The sequence below is a fragment of the Saccoglossus kowalevskii genome, chromosome 14 (genome assembly GCF_978046115.1).
Source record: "Saccoglossus kowalevskii chromosome 14, keSacKowa6.1, whole genome shotgun sequence".
Taxonomy (NCBI): Eukaryota; Metazoa; Hemichordata; class Enteropneusta; family Harrimaniidae; genus Saccoglossus; species Saccoglossus kowalevskii.
Genome location: NC_140654.1, coordinates 8,365,082 through 8,389,964, shown reverse-complemented (window position 1 = coordinate 8,389,964; position 24,883 = coordinate 8,365,082). Strand labels below are relative to the sequence as shown.

At 35.8% G+C, this 24,883-nt stretch overlaps 1 protein-coding gene across 1 annotated transcript in view; it reads right to left on the bottom strand.

The window, feature by feature from the left end:
• LOC100367082 (E3 ubiquitin-protein ligase UBR5-like) overlaps positions 1 to 17,946 on the bottom strand; it is a 57,706-nt gene extending 39,760 nt beyond the window's left edge. The window contains exons 1-12 of the mRNA XM_085507853.1: positions 17,765 to 17,946; positions 16,544 to 16,588; positions 14,416 to 14,494; positions 10,530 to 10,603; positions 9,854 to 9,973; positions 9,479 to 9,725; positions 9,108 to 9,204; positions 6,469 to 6,612; positions 3,840 to 4,048; positions 1,326 to 1,445; positions 629 to 739; positions 275 to 432 (exon numbers count right to left, since the gene is read on the bottom strand). Coding sequence (XP_085363979.1) covers positions 275 to 432; positions 629 to 739; positions 1,326 to 1,445; positions 3,840 to 4,048; positions 6,469 to 6,612; positions 9,108 to 9,204; positions 9,479 to 9,725; positions 9,854 to 9,973; positions 10,530 to 10,603; positions 14,416 to 14,494; positions 16,544 to 16,588; positions 17,765 to 17,826 — 1,466 coding nt within the window. The 5' untranslated portion in view covers positions 17,827 to 17,946. The remainder of the gene's footprint in view (positions 1 to 274; positions 433 to 628; positions 740 to 1,325; positions 1,446 to 3,839; positions 4,049 to 6,468; positions 6,613 to 9,107; positions 9,205 to 9,478; positions 9,726 to 9,853; positions 9,974 to 10,529; positions 10,604 to 14,415; positions 14,495 to 16,543; positions 16,589 to 17,764) is intronic.
• Between the last annotated feature and the right edge of the window lie 6,937 nt (positions 17,947 to 24,883).

Genomic DNA, 24,883 nt, shown 5'->3' with positions numbered 1-24,883 from the left:
TTTTGTCCAGAGTTGTACATATAGGTATTTGATTTATTTTCTAATCAAAAAGATCATCAGAGTTGGGCTTAACGCTATGGGAAAATTACCAAGGTCACTATTTCATAGAAACAGTTTTGGATTTTTATTTATTTTTTTATTTAGCAAATTATTGAAAAATTTCTAGTGCTTTTAAAGTTTTTTGAATTTTTACCTAGTAAGTCATGATTGAATGCAGAGTCATTTCTATGATATGCACATACAGATTTTATTAATCCATAGAGATGCTACTCACCACCAATATAAAGTGCCTGACTCTGTCTTAGCACACGTATACAAAGAACAGTTATACAAAGCTACTACTTTATCAGACTGGAACTCTGTGAATAGCTGAGCTGGTTGTTCTAACTTGGAGGCTATTGGAGATAAAGATTCATCTACCCAGGTAGCAAGCTGTGCAGGAAATAAAACGCAGGTTAATATTACAGCCTTTTCAAATTGAACAACACATATTACGATGCACTCCATTACAATTCGCTTGAAAAAGAATGATCATGGTTTTTATGGAGAATTTTGGTAAAACAACAAACTTTTATATAAAACAGTTAGCTTTTCCTCTTTTTCAGTGTCAAGATCAAGATCAACTTACCTTGCCAGATTCGGTCCATACAGTGGCTCTGACATTACATGATGATATCAATGTTATTTTCTCATTCATAAGATTTAAAGCAACAGTTTTTGGGTGGTGCAGATTACAGTTCTAGAAATCAAAAAAATTGGCAATATTAGATACATTGCATCTAAGAAAGAACGAAAGTTCAATAACAAATGCATGTCAGTCAAGTAAAAATACAGTCAAAAAATACAGATGAAAATAACAGCCATGCAACAAGAAGGTTTGTCAGTGTACTACAACCTGAAACAAATCTATTTATTTACGATTATTTGGTGCATGTTTCGCCACTTTCCATGTTACTGGTGATTACGAGCAAACCAAGCAATATGACAATTACCGTAAAATCTGTATTAGAAGCTGCATCCCTAATAGAAGCCGCACCCATTCTTTTTGAACAATTGAGACCTAAAAAATCACGGTTTCTCATATGTGTAGATGCTCTAATAGAAGCCGCATCCCCTCTGTTGCATTGTACCATTTTATTAGAAGCCGCAGCTTTTAATACAGATTTTACAGTACTTAGATTGCCTAAAAAAATATAAGTTTCATTGTTCCAGCAATGCAGCTTTGTTCATACTGATTGGGTTCAGGGATAACTGTCACAGTTATGTGTCACAAGCAACAATGCTGAACAGAATCAACTCTCTGTATCTATTAAAAGCATCTATACCTCATTGTTTTTGTAGACTTCTTGTTCGTTCCATTTCCATTGATATAGATGACCGCCTACCGTCACTGCAGCAAGCTCACTATGTAGAGATGCTATTTGCGTAAAACGTAAATTTTCACCCTGTTGGAAAAAATAGTTACAAATTGTAATATTATGGTCAGAGGTAAGGGTTACTGCAGCATCCAGACAGATTCAAACATATAAACAAAGGATTCCACTTCATTCCTTTGGGCGTACCACCTTTTACATGGGTACCGTAAAAACTCAATCAATTCGGCCATGTAAAAATAAATATTTTTGGGTGTGGGCCAATTGATTGAATAAATATAGAAAATATGTTTCCGAAGTGGTCGATTTGTTTGAATAATTTTTCAACGTTTTAAAACTGGGTTCGAAGTATGTATCACCGATAACTCAATAAATATATCGTTTTCCCGAGATTGGAGTAAAGGTGTAGTACTAGTCTGAGACTTGACCCAATTTTAAAACAAACTACGAGCGCGTTCAAGAAATCTGACGCAACCAGGCCACCTGCTGTTTTGTTGCCGTGGAGACGACAGTTTTATGTCACGCTCCCCGTAAATGTAAACAAACATGGTAACGTGAAAAACTGAATAAATATATCTTTTGCGGGATTGGAGTAAAAGTGTAAAGGTGTTGTCCGGTACATAGAAGCAGGTACAGCTGGGACCTCAGCAGTTGCCTTAGTAAAAAATGAATCGATTCGAGACATGGCTAGCGAGCGACAAAATAAGTACTAATAGCTTGTGGGAAAACTAAAAGTGAGTGTCTTTCCCCAGAGAAATCGCCACTTTTATAGCATGATACTCTGACCAGCCACAACATTATCGCATATTCTTTTGAAATTACCGTAAAGGATGTACATCAGTCAGTACTCAGTCTGACGTACAATGTCGAAATGATAGGCCCAGGATTCACACCTCACGTCGTCTCGTCTGCCACTTTACCGCACCGCTACTGAAACCGCTTCTATGAGAGCGCAGTTTTCACTTCACGGTCATGTTTTTTTACCCACAGTTAAAACAAAACAAAAAAATCCACCCGACTTTTAAACGAACAACGTTGCAAGAGGAAGTTTAGAACATAACTGGGACGACTGTGTCGAAACAATCCAGCCGGTGATTTTATTTGGGTCAACCAAAAAAAAAGAAGATATTTTGACGCGCTGCGTGACTGTGTAAACAAAACCATGTCCAATAAAAATGACGCTTTCACGCAACACGTTGGCGACTTTGTATCGACTTACTGGAAATGCCGAAGACAATACAATTTGCAAGTCGGCATTAATTAATTTTTTACCCCGTTAATATTAATAATCTACTTGACTTTTAAACAAACAACTCTGCAGGACAATGTTTCGAACATTACTGAAACGACTGTGCTGAAACAATCCAGCAGATAATTTTATTTGGGTCAACCGAAAAAAAGAAGATATTTTGACGTGCTGCGTGACTGTGTAAACAAAACTACGTCCAATAATAATGACGCTTTCATGTAACACATTTGCGACTTTGTATGACTTGCTTGAAATTCCAAAGACGTGAGTCAAGTGTCGGCCTGAATTTTGTTGTCCCTAAACCATGGAGCTTCGTTTCGTCAGTGATTGCTAGCAATGACTTAAAGTATTTGTTCGTTGTCGATATTTTTGGCGTCGTGATGAGAATTTTCTTAGCGATTATTTACAACTGATGTACTGGGTAATTTGTAATGACAATCAACAGAGTATATTTCACCATGGACGTACTAGAGATTTCACACGTCTTTTGTACAACCACGGTTGACACCATGACTGCACATCTGGCGGATATCCAGATTGCTTATACCATGGATGTAAATGCTTATACATGTACATTGTATTTACGTGATAGATGTGTGAAAATATACCTTTGTTGAGAGAGTGACGTAAAAATCGGGCGGTGTCATCACCGGGCGAACTAATTGAATACAAACAATAGACTGACTGGACAGATGACCGAACTAAACGGATACATTTTAAAATTAACCATGACGCAAAAATTAGGTGGCCGAACTATTTGAGTGGCCGAATTGATTGAGCTTTTACGGTAGTTGCTATTACACTAGTTAGATTCAAGGTCACATGTCAAAACAGTCCTTCTAGCTATGATATATACTGTAGAATACTTTATTTTCACTTGGAATTAATTTTCGCTGAAGGAATGTTTCAATGAAAATAAAATTCAGCGAATATACCTTTTTTCCTATAATTTACATTCAACTTGTCAAAAACCAGTGAAAATAAATTTCATACAAAACACCAAAAATGTCTTTTCAGCGAAAATTAATTCCAGCTGAAATAAAGTATTTTACAGTACTACTCTGCATCCAAATGAGCTGACCTACTACTGGTAAGTCCTCTAAGCAATCACAGCGGTATTTGCATATGACCTCCTGACTTGGTTTAAGCATGGTTCACAATTAGTTGTGACCTTGTGATATTTACGACTGATCATCACAGCATGCATAAAACTGTACCTTATCTGGCCACCACTCAACATCTTCCCCAAGCTGTAATGGATTTGGTGTTGGTTGATGAGGTTTCTTTGCATCTGAAGGTGGTAAATCAGATGTTGGTAATTTGCTTCCACCTGCTGCACTATCTCGCAATCCTGTATCCAACCACCGCCTGTCTCGAACACGAAATACTGGATCACGTTCCCGGTCACTGCCATCTCGATCTCTCTCTGTCGACAAAAGCAGAATTGGCACTGCTGAAGAGCAGTTCCATGATTTCATGAGAAGGAATTTGCAATAAAGCCCAACACATCAAAGGCTTTCTTTAAAGTGACCAACATTTCCATTTGTTTATTTGATATATTCATAAACAAACAAAAATGTTTTTTACATACTTACTCATATTAGAAGAAAGCCATGAGACATGGCAAATCCCTCGTCATCTTTTTTATGATTGATTCAAGCAGTTTGCGTCAATGGATGGGAGGAGCGTGCATGGTATTGAAAGTGGGTTATAGTAGTGAAATGCAGAATCAGGAATATAGTGACAACATTTTGGGGTTTTAAGTTTCTTTAGTTATGACTATGCACAATTGTATAAAATATATCATGGCAGAAATTACTAAATAAAGTTATGCACTAGCACTATATTCCATTAGTGTTCCAGATATGCTATTTATGCATTCTTAATGAGGTGACATGAATTGTTCTCAATAAAGCACTGAATGAATGTCTATCTGCAATAGTGCTCCAGATATAATAGTTCTGCATTTTTAATGAGGTCATATGACCATATACGGTCATTAAATATGTTGATTAGATCCTGTGCCAATGTCTTCAATAAAGCACTGGACAAATGTCTACCACACCTGATAGCCTTGATAGTGGCGGTGGAGATGAAAACCCTTGATGGAAGTCATAGAGGCAAATGCCTAGAATGCCCACCTGGATGCCTTAATACCTTTCAAAATAGTAAAATATTTCCTTCATAACATAAATAGGTCTAAACATTTTTATAAATTATGCTGTTGATATTTGATGCCTCTAAAAGTTCAAGCAAATAATTACCTTCAAATATTTGGCTGTTCTGGGCAGTCTCGAAGAACAGTCAGGATGACTTTACCGAAACCATCGGCTTTCAAGACCTGTTTACCTGATGCTTTGAGCTTAGCAGACAGAAAACATGGCGAGAACTATAGTGATAATTATATTGACCGACAATTTGATGATAAAATCACTAATTTTTGCTGAGTTTTAATTTCATTGTTTTAAATTTCCCAATCTGCCAGTGAAACAATGAGATCTATCATAATTTTGCATGGTCAGATGCATGGTTAGAAGTGCACATAAAACAAGTCATTGAAAATGACACAGTCCCTGTTAAATTTTTGAAAGTTCTCGTTGTGCTCGTCATATTAAAGCGGAGGGGTTGTCGCGAGCGTGTCCTTGAAACTTGAGTTCCAAGTGGCGTATACAACAGATTGTTTATTTACATCAAAACACGTGTTCCATGTAGTAGTAATATGGCCAAAAATAAAAACAGCCGTTATTCGGCCATCTTTGATCTGATTATGAAACACACTGATATGTATGATGTATGTGCCAAATTTGAATGAAAACTGACAGAGCATGTCCAAGATACCGCATAAAAAAACAAAAACAAGATGCCTGGCAGTCGACCATCTTTGATCCAATTGCGAAATAAATTGTCATGGACATGTACCCTGACATGTATAATCTATGTACCAAGTTTGAATGACAACAAAGCATGTCCAAAATACAACATTTTCAAAAAACAAGATGGCTGCCAATTGGCAATTCTGAATCAAATCGCTAAACCACTGCATGTGCATATGTCCCACATAAGGTGATAAGCACATGCAAAGAATGAACGGAATCAGTCCACAGAATTTTGAAATATGACTCTGGACATACTGACGCACAGACGAACAGACTCAGGAACTCACGAACGGTTGGGGACATGTATCCTAACATGTATGATCTATGTACTAAATTTGAATGAAAACTGACAAAGCATGTCCAAAATACGACATTTTCAAAAAACAAGATGGCTGCCAGTTGGCCATTTTGAATCGAATCGCTAAACCACTGCATGTGCATATGTCCCACATAAAGTACTAGGCACATGCAAAGAATGAACAGAATTGGTCCAAGGGATTCTGAGATACGACTCCGGACGGACGCACGGATGGAGACCGAATTATAAGTCCGTGTTTTCGGATTTCGTCCGAACGGGGACTGAAAAGAATTGCAATCCCTGTATGCTGTATTATTAAAATATTACTCATTATTATACATCTGTCACCATAATGCCATAAGTTACAGCGTGCCGTAATTTTGCGGTATTTTACGGGGTATTTTCATCCTACCATATTAGAAAATGCAAATTCCAAATATAGAATGATTACGCGCTTAAGCGTCCTCTAATGATAAAAACAAACATGGCTGCCACCATGGTCTGACCGAACTCCACACAAAGAAGTTCACTGATTCTGTTCTTAACATTTTGGATTTCGGCATTCCAATGATGTATCCTTGGAAGGAAAATATGTATAATAATAAGGTTATTACGAGAATACCTAAAAATATGCACTCAGACAGTACGTATTAGTAATAATATGCATCTCACCAGATCGTCCCAAGGAACCCCGGCTACTTGGTCTACCTCTGGATCCATACACAAACATATCTTCTGAAAACATAGCATCCGGATCAATAATAACGCTAGGATGGTCACTATGAATACCAGCATCCAATAAAGACATTAGATCATCTGCAGAGAAAGTAATGTACATTAACAGATCAAATATATTATGTGTTACTGGTACAATATGTAACTCCTCCTAACATATAAATATCATTTAACTCGCCTCCTCCTGACATGTAACTATCATTTGACCTGATCCCTCTGACATGTAAATATCATTCAACTCACCTTCTCCTGACATGTAACTATCATTTAACTCACCTCCTCTGACATATAACTATCATTTAACTCGCCTCCTTCTGACATGCAACTATCATTTGACCTGATCCCTCTGACATGTAAATATCATTTAACTCGCTTCCTCCTGACATGCAACTATCATTTGACCTGATCCCTCTGACACGTAAATATCATTTAACTCACCTCCTTCTGACATGTAACTATCATTTAACTCGCCTCCTCCTGACATGTAACTATCATTTGACCTGATCCCTCTGACATGTAACTATCATTTAACTCGCCTCCTCCTGACATGCAACTATCATTTGACCTGATCCCTCTGACATGTAAATATCATTTAACTCACCTCCTCTGACATATAACTATCATTTAACTCACCTCCTCCTGACATGCAACTATCATTTGACCTGATCCCTCTGACATGTAAATATCATTCAACTCACCTTCTCCTGACATGCAACTATCATTTAAATCACCTCCTTCTGACATGTAAACTATAAGTTATAACTCACCTCCTCCTGACATGTAACTATCATTTAACTCACCTCCTCCTGACATGTAACAATCATTTAACTCACCTCCTCCTGACATGTAACTATAAGTTATAACTCACCTCCTCCTGACATGTAACTATCATTTAACTCACCTCCTTCTGACATGTAACTATCATTTAACTCACCTCCTCCTGACATGTAACTATCATTTAACTCACCTCCTCCTGACATGCAATTATCATTTGACCTGATCACTCTGACATGTAAATATCATTTAACTCGCCTCCTCCTGACATGCAACTATCATTTGACCTGATCCCTCTCACATGCAACTATCATTTGACCTGATCCCTCTGACATGCAACTATCATTTAACTCACCTCCTTCTGACATGCAACTATCATTTGACCTGATCCCTCTGACATGTAAATATCATTTAACTCACCACCTCCTGACATGTAACTATCATTTAACTCACCTCCTGCTGACATGTAACTATCATTTAACTCACCTCCTCCTGACATGTAACTATAAGTTATAACTCACCTCCTTCTGACATGTAACTATCTAACTCACCTCCTCCTGACATGTAACTATCATTTAACTCACCTCCTGCTGACACGTAACTATCATTTAACTCACCTCCTCCTGACATGTAACTATCATTTAACTCACCTCCTGCTGACATGTAACTATCATTTAACTCACCTCCTCTTGACATGTAACTATCATTTAACTCATCTCCTCCTGACATGTAACTATCATTTAACTCACCTCCTCTGACATATAACTATCATTTAACTCACCTCCTCTGACATATAACTATCATTTAACTCACCTCCTCCTGACATGCAACTATCATTTGACCTGATCCCTCTGACATGTAAATATCATTTAACTCACCTCCTCCTGACATGTAACTATCATTTAACTCACCTTCTCCTGATATGTAACTATCATTTAACTCACCTCCTCTAGACATGTAACTATCATTTAACTCACCTCCTCCTGACATGCAACTATCATTTGACCTGATCCCTCTGACATGTAAATATCATTTAACTCGCCTCCTCCTGACATGCAACTATCATTTGACCTGATCCCTCTGACATGTAAATATCATTTTACTTGCCTCCTCCTGACATGTAACTATCATTTAAATCACCTCCTCCTGACATGTAACTATAAGTTATAACTCACCTCCTGCTGACATGTAACTATCATTTAACTCACCTCCTGCTGACATGTAACTATCATTTAACTCATCTCCTCCTGACATGTAACTATCATTTAACTCACCTCCTCCTGACATGTAACTATCATTTAACTCACCTCCTCCTGACATGTAACTATCATTTAACTCACCTTCTCCTGATATGTAACTATCATTTAACTCACCTCCTCTAGACATGTAACTATCATTTAACTCACCTCCTCCTGACATGCAACTATCATTTGACCTGATCCCACTGACATGTAAATATCATTTAACTCGCCTCCTCCTGACATGCAACTATCATTTGACCTGATCCCTCTGACATGTAAATATCATTCAACTCACCTTCTCCTGACATGCAACTATCATTTAAATCACCTCCTTCTGACATGTAACTATAAGTTATAACTCACCTCCTCCTGACATGTAACTATCATTTAACTCATCTCCTCCTGATATGTAACTATCATTTAACTCACCTCCTCCTGACATGTAACTATCATTTAACTCACCTCCTCCTGACATGTAACTATCATTTAACTCACCTCCTCCTGACACGTAACTATCATTTAACTCACCTCCTCCTGACATGCAACTATCATTTAACTCACCTCCTCCTGACATGTAACTATCATTTTCATCGTCATTTTCACCATCTTCATCATCACGATTCAATAAATTATTCACTGCCATGTTTACATCCAAATTCTGTAAAATTATACATTCATATCAAAATAGCACAGCACGTACTCCTAATATATGAAACCACTGTTCATTGTTGGTGTGACCATCTATATTCAGTGATGCAATTCCATGTAACTTTCCAGTTTTAACAGATTCAAAGAGATTAAAATTATATTAGCAATGAGTGACATCAATACAAGATGACAGAAAACATGACCAATAGAATAACATGTTCTGCTGACATATGGTTCAGTTAGACATGTTTTCCTACAATGTATATTATTCTAAATATACTTACAGTCCTTTGTAATTCTCTGATGATAGCAGCTCTACTTTTACCCTGTAAAACACTTTGTGCTTGAGCTACCAACTCCTCAGGTACAACAGAGGCAGGTACTACAGGCCGGGACCCAACAATCACTCCCTGTGCACCTCGTCCTCTTGTCTGCACGGCACGTACCACACGTCCTCTGTTGCGTGCTGGTGCTCTTGAGCTACTGACATTGGTGCGTGACGTGCAAGCACCGCTTCCAGAACCCCAGCGACTAAAATACAAATTAGGATTCTTATGTTGCTTCCTTTTGTAACGTCTGATTGTTATTTTAAGAGCATAAACACTATGGTAGTAATCTTGACAAAAGTTATGGAATGTGCTAATGAAAAGAAAACTTACCCCAGAGAAGCGCCAACTCCACCACTTCCTTCAGAACCAAGAAGTAACCATGGACTGTCCCCACTGCGTGAACTTGACCTCCATAACACACGTCCGGTTGTACTTGTCTTTGCTTTAGAACTACAATTATAAAAATTGTGAATAGTTAATAGTCTATTTAATTTTTCACAATAAGTTCTGAAATATTAAAACACAGGTCATTAATGACATAGTCCGTGTTTGTATTATATGACCTCATATGTAATGTATGTGTGTTCAAACTTGACTAGTTTAGACATGTCGGCCATTTTAGATTTGATGGTGGCAAAAAAGCATGTGCATTGTCCAATATATCTGATGAATGTGTGAAATCTGATTGGTCTAGGCATGCCCTTTCATAGACAAAATATCCGGACATATGTTCACAAACAAGACCAGTCCCCATCCAGTTTTCAGCAACTGTCAACATTAGTGTTGAATAATTATTTACACTTGTGACAGACAACCAGTATATTTGTGCCTATGATATTCATAATACATTTCTCGCAGGCAAATGATGAACAGCCATCTTGAATCAAACTCTGAAGCGACAGACAATCATTCATACGATAAGCTCTGCAAAGTCGACAGCGGAGCTAATAAAACAGAATTGAATAGTATAGTAGTTAAAGACAATAGAAAAGTATTAATATTTTACCTTCTGCTGACATCTTTTGTTAAGTCTAGTTTATCTATATTAATAGCATAGCTGACTCTACATACACGACCATCCTGAAATAAACAATACAACTTGTCAGCACTCAGTGGTGCACTTTCACCCACAATTCAACACATTTCACATGCTGCTTGCATATTTCATTATCCACATATTTCTTTTTGATGAATTTGCAACAGTATGATCGGATTGAAAGCTAACAATCAGCAGTGTTCCAAAATAGCTGGTAGGCAGCCTAATTTGCATGCATTTGCATATTAATTTGGATATCATTTGCGTACAATATTTTGTCATTTATGTACAGTTTTTCACAGTTCTTATTTTTTTTAATTGAAACATGTTTACCAATTACAATCTTTAGAAATAAAAACAAATGAATATAATAATTTGCAGTTGTTGAAATCAAATCCATATTTTACGCAATGCTCAGTTTAAAGTTGGTGATTTTATATGTTCTCAAAATAAACTGCGGCATGAAATGCAATGTGTTCGATTCACAAAGTCAAGTACAAATAATATTTGCATTATATTGTAGAAAATATACAAGGTCAGCTATGATATGTTGCATGGAATAAAAAAAAATAATAGCAATATGTCTCACTGTTTAGGGATGACGTCAAACGATCGATGTCGGATAAAAAACTTATTTGCTTTAGTTTGGGGATGGGGGGGTGATGGGTTTTGAGCTCAAAAAGTTTCCATCCTACAAAAACAATTTTATTTTTTAATGAAGTCAAAACAATCTTGGAGTATTTGTAGTTCGTTTTTTTTCTATCCAATCATGGACAGAAATAACCGAAAGGGAAAAAAAAACAAAACATCCAAGACGAGAAAATGGTTTTGTTCGAGAGTAAATATGTGCGTCAAATGCATTTGTAAAGTTGTTTTACACCCACCCGACAACCAACTGCTACGCAATACTACTGTCCGATTATCAATTTGTATTTAATGGTGAATGTAGTCTGACGCCATGACCAATATTTATCAATTAAGTTGCAGTGGGGGTGTGTGGAAAAAAACTAAAGGAATTAAGTTTTTTATCCGACATCGATCTTTTGACGTCGTCCCTTACTTTTTGACTATTGCCATGAATATACTTGATAACAACTTGCAGATTTCCAGTGGTCATTGTTTATATCTTGACTCAAAAGCAATACTTGAAACAATAGCAAGGTTTGGCCACTACTCTTTGCTATGGTTTAAAAACAATTCCACCTGATGTACGTTGGTGAGCAAGTGCTGACAGTAACTATGCGGTCACTTTATAAGCGAGCATTACTTGGAGAGCACTGATCAATGTTCTGAGATGGGAGGAAATTGAAAGAAAAAGTCAAGCCGAACAACACAATGACCCCTCAAGAAAAAGCTCCACAAATGTAGGAGAATGCAATTTACAGTTTTTCGCTTTTCATTCTCTAGATATTCAACTTTTTATCAGTATTAAGTAGTCGGCCATCTTGATTCTCAAGCAAGGAATTATGGGTACATAAATTGATGAAAAGCTGAATTTCTAAAGAATGAAAAGTGATATAAAAAAACTGTAAATTGCATGTTCTTACATTTGCCCAGCTCTTTTATCTGGGAGTATTGTGTTCTTAGCCTTGACTTTTTCTTTAAAGTCATTGGTCTTGCGTGTTTTAGTGGGTAAAATACAACAAAGGTGTTTTGTATATATTGCAGGGAACATCTCAACAAAGCTGTCAAAACTGATTTAGAAACATTGAATAAGTATCTGAATATTGATTAATTCTTTACAGTTTAATTAATATGTCTTTGTAAAACATAATAAATTCCAGCCACCAAGATTTCAAACTTAGTAGCCAATGGATAAAGACAAGACATAAATGTTATAGTCCTTGTCTATACTGTATTTGAAAGTTGAGAAGAGATACCTATGACCCTTTGTTTTTGAGCATACTTAATTCATTTTATCATGCAGCGGCCATTGCTGGCTAATTTGCATTCCAAGCCCCGCTTTTAACCTCACTGCAAGACTTGCTATCAATAAGTTCTGTAATTGTCAAACCAAGGCTTGAATGCAAATAGACAGCAATGGCCATGGCATGATAAAATCTAATTTAATTAAAATTACCATTTAAAAAAAAAAAAAAATTAAAAATAATAATTTCGTTGCTTATTTTAGTTTTTAGATGCTTTAAAAAAACAGGAACAATGGCATTTTGCTGCATTAATAAATTAATTTCCAGTGTTCTCCCCAGACTCCATGCCAAGCGTTGCAGGTAATTTGCATAACAATGCATCTAATTTGCATAATTCATTTGCATAATAATTTGTTTATCCAACAAACATTGTGATACATTAACTACAATAAAGAAGAGATATTTGTTATAGCTCATATATTTTATATCATTTTATATCACTTCATTGTATTTTGTGTGTGCATCAAGTCAAAAGTTTGAAATAGAATAGCAAAAAATGTATTGTCATGAATATATTGTTATCCATGGAGGTAACTGGTTCATCATTATTTTGTGTACAACAAGTACAGTCAGTTTTAATGCCCATGTCACTGTCAGTTCATATGACGCGGGGAAAAACATTTTTTGGTTAAATTTGTAAAGTCTGCCAGATTGCGGGTTATCGAAGTGTGACTTAGAAATTAATAAATCAATAATGAAATTTATTTTCTACAACGGCATTTCAAAACTCATGTCAGCGATTTTCCATTCATCTATCTATACCACGGTTACTAACCATGATCTATACCTTATGCGTAACACTACGATCACCATGGGTATTTTCTGCTGCTGTTGCGATCATCTGTCCCTGACTTTTTGGTTTAAAAATACACAAATTTAGAATGTTTTGTTAATTAAAACAATTCATTGACGATTATCTTAGAAATTACATCAAAATCGCCAACGAGATGTTGTTTTTAAACATCGTGGAAAAACATGCACTTAGCGCCGCCATCTTTGTTACCTCGATCGGAATCCCCTTTGTAACCCAGCATGCATTGGTCTCGGTGTCACACCATGCGTTACGTCGCTTCAGTGGCGTTCCTAGGTAATGAGGCACTCGATGAATGAGGTATTTCTAGAGGTCAGGGTTCGTTTTTTCTTTGGCCCTCTCGTCTGCAGTTGAATAATTTTTGCTTCCATTTATTTACGATTTTTTCCCAATTCGACTTAATTTTACTTTTTTTTTTTTTAATTCTTGGTAATTTTGTCATCGGCGATGGAGTAGTAAAAACCGCAATTATCTGCAGTGCAGCAAATCGGGGTAGATCTTCCCGACGCAATGGGCAAATTACTACTTTGCAGGCCCTGATCCCCTTGACATACTTCCTGTAGACTTCCGTTTTATCACTGTTTTTGTAAGGCTAACAAAGGCAGGATTACCCTTCGATCAATACATGTTATTGTTTTAAAGATGTGCAAGACGAGGCTGACACTTGTAAACAATACAACAACTTAAGCATCGCGAAAAGGATTTCAAGAATCGCGGGCGAAACGAAAGCGACGCGACTATTTGTGTAAGTGACGCGGGCCCGCGGTGCTTGAAAGGCCTGGGGAGAACACTGAATTTCTCATTTAATATGGGCAATAACACCTTACATCCAATTTACATATTTTGGATTTAGTTTCAGAAAAAAAAAAAATCAATACAAGACACATCCCCTCTTTGTGGTATGAAATAAATGATAGAATTTCCCTTTTTTTAATTAGGCAGCGGCCTTAATTAGACATTTTATGGTATTCTTATCAACATGTCGAGTTTCACTGATACCTACTGCAGACATCTGCATTTCTGACAAACATCAGGAAGGATGAAGGGCAAAATAGTACTTCCATGCAGCCTGAACTGAGACTAAAAGACCAGTGCAATAAAGGTGCTAAATACTCACCTCTAATAAAAAAGCAACATGGTTAGGTCCAAGTGCTATGTCTCTGATCACTTGATTTTTCAATGCTGGAATAGTTGAACTACAAAAACAGAACAGTCAGGAAATTAGATTTCAATTCTGCTTAGTTTCTAACACTGGAATACATTAACACATTAACACATCATCTGCTTACGCCATTCTTTCCCATGCAATTTTACTGCTTTCCATGGAAGCTTTCAGCAGGCGGTTTGATAATGTTCTGCTAATCAACACATTGTCATACATAAATAATGTAAATGTATACAACGCAATTGCTCCCAGGGATCTCGCCACACTGGTCAGCGGCGGTCGACCCCGACCGGCACTCGGAATTAGCGACCACCGCGGAAACGCTTCCGACCAGGACTATTGTCCGATTGTTATTATAACTAGTACTTGCGAACCGACACACATCCTGCCAGTCATGAACTATAATTTGTAAACAATAGACCTAGTTGTATGATGTGATAGCGGCTAGTCAATTTTGTGAAATTAGCACCTCTTTGTTTGTAAGTGAATACTTTCTGACGATAGACGCTGTCTTTAAATTGAAAGCTTCAAAATCAATTGAAGTGACATTTGGCATCACTACGGAGTAGAAGAATTATTGGTATAACCGCTGTATAACATCGCACAAGTAAGTTATGTCACGTCGTAACTTTGATAATCATTTGCAAGTTTTATGTGTTCGTCCATTACTGTGAATGAAAATGTTGAGAAGTTGATGGTATGAATAATAAATTAGAACAATACGCCACATAATTACATGGTCGATTTTTTGAAGGAGAATGTTTTTGGAGTAAATAAAATCATGAAAGTCGTGAACATATTCCTGTCTGAAACTTTTCAAATGCGTTTCATTCAACCTATTACAATAGACATTAATATTGCAACAATAATTTATTTGTTTCTGTTTTTAGTTTGCAGCATTTGCATTTCGAATACATTTCATTTTTAAATTCAAACTCTTCTAAATTGTGAAACATATTGTTTTAACTCCAATAAAAAAAAATATTCGCACTGTGACCGAGCTCATTAATATTCATATACTCATTGATATTCATGACCAACCGGCACTCCCGTTTCAAAAAATAAACCACCATAATTTAATTTTCTCTACACTTTTTCAAAAATGTTGAGCAAGATCTGTAACCAAAGGTAATTTATGCCAAGTGGTCCAATATTAACAAAGAAATTAAAGAAAAATACATGAAATATGCAAAATTTAGCAGGCAAAATTAAAACATTTAATTTCAGGGGAAGTTTTATGAATTGGGCTAGTTAAAAACAATTGTCAAATTTAGATTAGTAAACTTTTCACTGTGGTTCATCAAAGACGTCACAATGACTTTACAGATGCCTTCAAATTATTATCAACTTTCAAAGAGCAACAAAATATCATTACATAGATAATTTTTTGGTTCACTGCGAGAACTTGCATAGTTGCGTGAAAGGCCAAGACCGAATGTCTGTCACAAATAATGAATGATTTGATTTCGAACTTGAATTTCTTATTTTATAAGATGTGGAACTTTCAGAGGCGAGTATGGTATTCAGATATACACAGTATATAGCACATTCGTAAGTGCGAAAATACACGAAAACTACTTTCACGTTCGTCGAATAATACATGATGGTTTGACGCTATGACCTTTGTTTGTCCTGATTTTTATGTTCGATTTTACACGTGCCGCTGGGAAAATGGTCTATTGTCACAATAACTGTTAGAGCAAAAATAGTAGCCCAGTAACTGTGCAGTGTTCCACCATTCCTATAAGACAGGCAAGGCAGTCCTACTTGCACATTGTAGTCATTTCTCATTACTATTCACATTTATGTAAATGTCATACAGTATGAAATATCCTTAGGATCTATATTCACAGAGTACCATAGTTTAAATGCTATGTGCAACATTTTAATCATCTCAAATGTTTATGTCAACACCAGTTTCATTGATCCATGATCATACCATGAATCAACGAATCAAACCTGTGATTAACACAGTAACGTATTATGAGTTCTGACAGTGGCATATAGCAAGTGGAATACAGAACATTCCTGGCTACAAAAATAAGATAACTGTACAAAAATTGCAAAATATCTGGACTACCTTGTTGATCCCTGTCTATTGATCTTCTCTGCCACCTCTCTCAATCTGAAAATAAAAACATCAACATAGTTTGAATTTCATTGTGTCACCTCTTAGTTTAAGAAGTAATTAATTCATTTAATTCTTGATGCCAGTTATAAACAGCATGATGACATCAGGCTTTATTATACTAGTGTCATGTGATTACCGGTAATAATATAGGTACATGTACAAACTTATCTCAATATCCTTGCGTAATATATTCATTAGTTAAAATAAAATACAAGTTTTGGACATTTTGCAAAACATTACTATTCATCTGGGCAGCTCATATAAAAATTAAATTTAAAATCTATTTTATAGGTTTTCATTAAACATTTAACTTTAAATCTTTCATCCACTGACTAAAGTGAGACATTTCTTGGGTCACATCCAACACAGAAACGAAACAGACTGAACAGTCTCTAATGTGTTTTCCCCTTCCTGGAAGCAAATGGCCTTGTTATAAAATATATTAAGTCAGAACAAGATGATGCCTAATTGAATGTCACTTTCAACTTTACAATCGCAAATTTAGGATCACAAACTTTACATTTTAAAATTCAGTCTTTATTTTAGACATGGTAATGCAAAACTTCACATTGCAACTAGTAATTAATTAATTTTATAGTAAACACGAATACAAAAACGTAGTCGTACCGTGTATATATAAATTCACAATCTACATTCATCCAAGCACTAACTAACTATTAGAAAGTCACGCGACCAAACATGTCTACTGCCTATGACGGCACGTGTATTGATTTCTAAAACACCCGAATATATTACAGGAAGAAGACATTTTAAGTATTTGACCTATTTTGTACTGAATATAGTGGCTTAGCAGTGTTTAAGGAAAGCAGTTTTGATTCAAATTGTTCTCTTGATAGCGTGGTATCGACATCAAATCAAATACTTTACCGGCGAATATAAATATATATTACAACAATGAAAGTCGCCATGTTGGGAAAACAAACGAAAATTCGGATTGCACTGGGAAAAACGCATATTCGGTCAAAAGAAGGGCACTATTTCCAACCAAACTCAATAAACACTGATCATCTGGGTTTCAGGGTAAAATATATGCGTGAATCTCGAATATTCGAAGCTCCCAAGACCTGGTGAGTAAATATTACGACAAACGGTTTTGGTGAACAGCTGATCCACCAGCAAAACTCGGTTCTGTAACGACACGAAACGTACCTGTCATTTAGTTGGTCTTCTGTTCCAGGAAGTGGGTGCACGACAAAGTGAACGGACGTCATAATGAACTGAGAATGTAAAATATATATTTTCAACACGGAGTGAGAATACCATAGATCGAAATACCGGTTAAAATCAAAGAGATTTCATAGCAAGCTTGACGGTGACGCCATTTTGGATTCCCCTCATGGTGATATACAACGAACCCACTGATTGGTTCAAGGGACAACTGCTAACTATCATTACTCAACTTGACCATTATTGGTCAAGAGTTATGAAGTTGAACTACACGAAATAAGCCGAAGTGCCTTACTTGTGTAATATTATCGATTAATCTCCAAATAACAGATTACTTCATTCATTTATGATATCCAATTTTATTTGTCACTGCTGACACTATTACAAGTACATTTCAAAATTAATATGCAAACGCAACTGCGTTTCTGTGTTTACATATTAAATGGTGTTTACATTTCACTTAATTAAGTGACCACCACCCTTAGTCAAAAGATAGGGACCAATCAATAAAAACTAGGGGTGGTAGATTATGAGAAAAAAAAATACTTTGCACAGAGGAAATGTTGGAAACATATTGAACATGGAAAATTAGAAAACAAAATAAACTACTAGTATATTTTAATTGTTGAAACATACAAATTATACACAAAGAAAGAAAAAAACATTTTCTCTTCCAGATTTTCTAATGATCAACCTCCTGACCCGTGAAGTGATCACTAGTGTACAATTGGTCATTTTGCCAGACTTCTTTCCGACGGTACAACATTACGTATAAAATCTAAAAATAATAATAATTATACACTCTTTAATACGAAAGAGGTTTGACGGTGTGTTATTCCCAGCGACATATTGTCACTGCGTGTCAATTTCAATATCATCGCCCTGTATCATAAGTATAAATACATTCTGTGGAGACACAGACATCGTATGTAGTAATTATATCAATTTCACAAACTTATAAATAGGTAATACGCTGTTAACAAAAATTAGCTTAGAAGACGCACATACAGCCATGACAACTTTTCCTGCAAATAAAACACCTGGTAATGATGGACTTCATCATTAAAATCATCTTGAAAAAGGTAACTGCCAAAAAAAGGAGTTATAACTCTTTCAAAAAAGAAAAGGAAAGTCCGCCAGTTAATTACAAAAATATCACATATGAAGGCCCGATTAGCGTCTGGCTAGAAGAAAAGAATGAATGCTGCCCGACATAATTCACTAGAACCAATCGTTATTTGTCGCGAATAGATTCACTGGCGATGTAGTGGGATTAGTATACAACATATTCTGGAATAATCATAGGAACCAAATATTCCGGTCAAACATTTGACTATTGGTTTTAAAAGAGCTTTCGAATCAGTAGAATGGCTTTATACTTGCAAGACGTATACTTTCCGTCTCAATTATAAACAGTGGATGAAAGTTATTTACCAAGTATGAAATTCATGCTGACCATGGTCTCGCTGATACACTAATTGGAGCAATGAGATCGTGGTCAGTCAGACTTTCATGAACTTGATAACAAATAATTCCGAAAGTTGAAGTGTTATTATATATGCACTCATGATATGTATATTTTTGAATTTGGAAAATTTGTTTAGCGCGAAATTTCACGGAGCCCATAGATGTACGTGTTGCACAGTTGGGTGGGACGGGCGAGTCACTAAATGTACTATATATTACCGCTACTACCTCAACAGCCACGTGTATCGTCTCGCCTCTGTGGTTTGTACAGTGTATCACCTTGCAGTATATTTCAAACAATGACATTTCAGAGAAATGTAAACTTGGAATGTTAGCTTCGAATGTAAGCTTCTCTAATAAAACTCCAATTAATAAATACATAACAATTAGGTCTTACACGATCAACAGTTTCCAATCAGTTGCAAGCAATACAGTGAAAAAAATAATGTCACATAAAACGATTTATTTTCATTTTATTTTATTTAATATGAAGACAAAATCAGACTACATTCTGCGACAATTAGCTATCAACTCTTTAGTATTCAACGTTGTAGTTGACGCGACCAATATTGATTGCACCCCTTGCCAAAGTCAGATCACAAAAAGAATCATACTATACACACTGCCAAAATAGCTAACCCAATCAAACCTTCTAAACTTAAAGGGTGGTAGTCGTTGTGCCACGCATGCGCGAGATATATGGGTCTCGTGTAAACAAAAATGGCGACTTTGACTGTTGCGCAGATCAACGAGTACAAACTGAGACGTTACCAAGTTTTAATGGGGTGTTTTTAGGTGATTGGAGTTATCGAAAGAGTCAACGGCGGTGCAGGTCGCGCCCAGGTCAAACCTCATACTTTTCATTAAAAGAGCGCATTGGATTGTGGAAAAATCAATGTTTATCAACACAAATGTCGCACATGCGCAGCGCGACGACCACCTCCCTTTAAGTATCAATCGGAATTTAATTTGTTTTTGGGCCACATCATGCTCGTTTACGAGGCGTGTTTAAAATTTAAAAAAACATTTACTTTTAACATTCCCACAGCAGCAACAGGAGGAATACGTGCTATTGAAATTATTTCTCAAGTGTTAAAGTTAAAACTGAAACCGAAAGTATGATTTATGTAATTATAAATCCAAAATAACATTCAAAATCAGTAGTTAATTTTTGACATCAATGAGGCTAAAAACTAAAAAAAAAAAAAAAGGAAGTCATCTACATATATTAGATTGGTACTGACCAACAAAAATATACCTCACTGAGAAAATATCGAACTGACCACAAGAGTAAAATCATTCAACGGCCATACTAGGTGCTTCGCAATGTATGGCTATCATGGTCACGTGATATTCGTGTTTTTTCCATATTTTAATGCTATAAACATTGAGGGTTTAAGTGGACATTTACATTACATAATTTGTACATTCTCATATTATAATAATTCACACATAATAACACTAATTTGTGACACTAGTTGCGTCCGCGCTCAGCTCCTTTGCACTGGCTAAAACGTAGGGGTAACCCCATGCTACGAAAACGTGAGAGAACGGTTAGCACGGGCCAAGAAACGCTGAATACGGGTTGAATCTGATCCGTTTTTAAGACACGGCCCAAATCCTTAGCACGGGCTAACGAAGAGTGCATGAACGCTGAGCTCGGGCTAAGCGCCCAAAACGCCATTGTACTATGTATGTTTATTTGGAAGATTTACTATTATATTCGTAACTATTTGGTATTCAAATAAATAGAACTAACATGTATACCTTCTATAGTTGAAAAGATTGTATATTTGATTGGGCATTTGTTGGCCTGTGATAACCGCCCTCCCCCGTGGGTGAACGCAATTGGATATAGCCGATATGCAAACAAATGAGAATATTAACCCATACTTGGTGTAGCCTGAACACGACTACTGTACTGTATATATAGTTATGTAAATCACACTATAAACCAATCAGATTGAAACAATATCATTACATTATAATTAATAGACAATAATTATATTTATTTATTTATTTATTTATTTATTTTTAGAAGTTTTTTATGTCTGACTACTGCTCCCAACGAACGACCCCAAACAAAAATCTTAAGCTATATTACAGTAGTATAAAGCACAGTTGTATAAAGCACACTGTAAGATAGTGTACAGTTGTGTAATGCATACTGTAATGTACTGTACAGTAGTATAACACACAGTGTTGTTGCGCACATTGAAACGTACTGTACAGTAGTATAAAGCACACTGTGATGTACTAGTATTGTACAGTTGTGTAAAGCACAATTGTAGAATGCATACCGTAAAGCATTGTACAGTATTATAAAGCATAGTGTTGTTGAGCACATTATAACGTACTCCAGGGTAGTATAAAGCACAGTTGTGTAAAGCACACTGTGATGTATTGTACAGTTGTGTAAAGCACAATTGTTTAATCAATACAGTAATTATTGTACAGTAATGTAAAGCACAGCTGTGTAAAGCACACTGTAATGTATTGTACAGTAATGCAATTCACAGTTGTGTAAAGCACAGTTGTGTAATGCATACTGTAATGTATTGTACAGTAGTATAAATCACAGTTGTGTAATGCATACTGTAACGTATTGTACAATAGTATAAAGCACAGTTGTGTAATGCATACTGTAATGTACTGTACAGTTGTGTAAAGCACAGTTATGTAATACGTACTGTAATGTACTGTACAGTTGTGTAAAGCACAGTTATGTAATGCGTACTGTAATGTACTGTACAGTTGTGTAAAGCACAGTTATGTAATGCGTACTGTAATGTACTGTACAGTTGTGTAAAGCACAGTTATGTAATGCGTACTGTAATGTACTGTACAGTTGTGTAAAGCACAGTTATGTAATGCGTACTGTAATGTACTGTACAGTTGTGTAAAGCACAGTTATGTAATGCATACTGTAATGTATTGTACAGTTGTGTAAAACACAGTTGTGTAATGCACACTGTAATGTATTGTACAATAGTATAAAGCACAATTATGTAATGCGTACTGTAATGTACTGTACAGTTGTGTAAAACACAGTTATGTAATGCATACTGTAATGTATTGTACAGTCGTATAAAGCACAGTTCTGTTTAGCATACTGTATTGTATTGTACAATAGTATAAAGCACAGTTATGTAATGCGTACTGTAATGTACTGTACAGTTGTGTAAAGCACAGTTATGTAATGCGTACTGTAATGTACTGTACAGTTGTGTAAAGCACAGTTATGTAATGCATACTGTAATGTATTGTACAGTTGTGTAAAACACAGTTGTGTAATGCACACTGTAATGTATTGTACAATAGTATAAAGCACAATTATGTAATGCGTACTGTAATGTACTGTACAGTTGTGTAAAACACAGTTATGTAATGCATACTGTAATGTATTGTACAGTAGCATAAAGCAGAGTTATATAATGCATACTGTAATGTATTGTACAGTAGTATAAGGGACAGTGCTGTTTAGCATACTGTAATGTATTGTACAGTAGTATAAAGCACAGTTGTGTAATGCATACTGTAATGTATTGTACAGTAGTATAAGCACAGTTGTGTAATGCGTACTATAATGTGTTGTACAGTTGTGTAAAGCACAGTTGTGTAATGCATACTGTATTGTGTTGTACAGTAGTATAAAGCACAGTTATGTAATGCATACTGTAATGTATTGTACAGTAGTATAAAGCACAGTTCTGTTTAGCATACTGTAATGTATTGTACAGTAGTATAAAGCACAGTTGTGTAATGCATACTGTAATGTATTGTACAGTAGTATAAAGCACAGTTATGTAATGCATACTGTGACGTACTGTACAGTAGTATAAAGTACAGTTATGTAATGCATACTGTAATGTATTGTACAGTAGTATAAAGCACAGTTATGTAATGCATACCGTAACGTACTGTACAGTAGTATAAAGCACAGTTATGTAATGCATAGTGTAACATACTGTACAGTAGTGTAAAGCACAGTTATGTAATGCATAATGTAACATACTGTACAGTAGTGTAAAGCACAGTTATGTAATGCATAGTGTAACATGCTGTACAGTAGTGTAAAGCACAGTTATGTAATGCATAGTGTAACATACTGTACAGTAGTGTAAAGCACAGTTATGTAATGCATAGTGTAACGCACTGTACAGTAGTATAAAGCACAGTTATGTAATGCATAGTGTAACGTACTGTACAGTAGTGTAAAGCACAGTTATGTAATGCATAATGCAACGTACTGTACAGTAGTGTAAAGCACACTTGTGTGAATATACTGTAACGCACTGTACAGTAGTATAAAGCACAGTTATGTAATGCATAGTGTAACGTACTGTACAGTAGTGTAAAGCACAGTTATGTAATGCATAGTGTAACGTACTGTACAGTAGTATAAAGCACAGTTATGTAATGCATACTGTAACGTGATGTACAGTAGTATAAAGCACAGTTATGTAATGCATAGTGTAATGTACTGTACAGCAGTATAAAGCACAGTTATGTAATGCATACTGTAACGCACTGTACAGTAGTGTAAAGCACAGTTATGTAATGCATAGTGTAACATACTGTACAGTAGTATAAATCACAGTTACGTAATGCATACTGTAACGTGCTGTACAGTAGTGTAAAGCACAGTTATGTAATGCATAGTGTAACGTACTGTACAGTAGTGTAAAGCACAGTTATGTAATGCATAGTGTAACGTACTGTACAGTAGTATAAAGCACAGTTATGTAATGCATAGTGTAATATACTGTACAGTAGTGTAAAGCACAGTTATGTAATGCATAGTGTAATGTACTGTACAGTAGTATAAAGCACAGTTATGTAATGCATACTGTAACGCACTATACAGTAGTGTAAAGCACAGTTATGTAATGCATAGTGTAATGTATTGTACAGTAGTGTAAAGCACAGTTATGTAATGCATAGTGTAACATACTGTACAGTAGTATAAATCACAGTTACGTAATGCATACTGTAACGTGCTGTACAGTAGTGTAAAGCACAGTTATGTAATGCATAGTGTAACGTACTGTACAGTAGTGTAAAGCACAGTTATGTAATGCATAGTGTAACGTACTGTACAGTAGTATAAAGCACAGTTATGTAATGCATAGTGTAATATACTGTACAGTAGTGTAAAGCACAGTTATGTAATGCATAGTGTAACGTACTGTACAGTAGTGTAAAGCACAGTTATGTAATGCATAGTGTAACGTACTGTACAGTAGTATAAAGCACAGTTATGTAATGCATACTGTAACGTGATGTACAGTAGTATAAAGCACAGTTATGTAATGCATAGTGTAATGTACTGTACAGCAGTATAAAGCACAGTTATGTAATGCATACTGTAACGCACTGTACAGTAGTGTAAAGCACAGTTATGTAATGCATAGTGTAACATACTGTACAGTAGTATAAATCACAGTTACGTAATGCATACTGTAACGTGCTGTACAGTAGTGTAAAGCACAGTTATGTAATGCATAGTGTAACGTACTGTACAGTAGTGTAAAGCACAGTTATGTAATGCATAGTGTAACGTACTGTACAGTAGTATAAAGCACAGTTATGTAATGCATAGTGTAATATACTGTACAGTAGTGTAAAGCACAG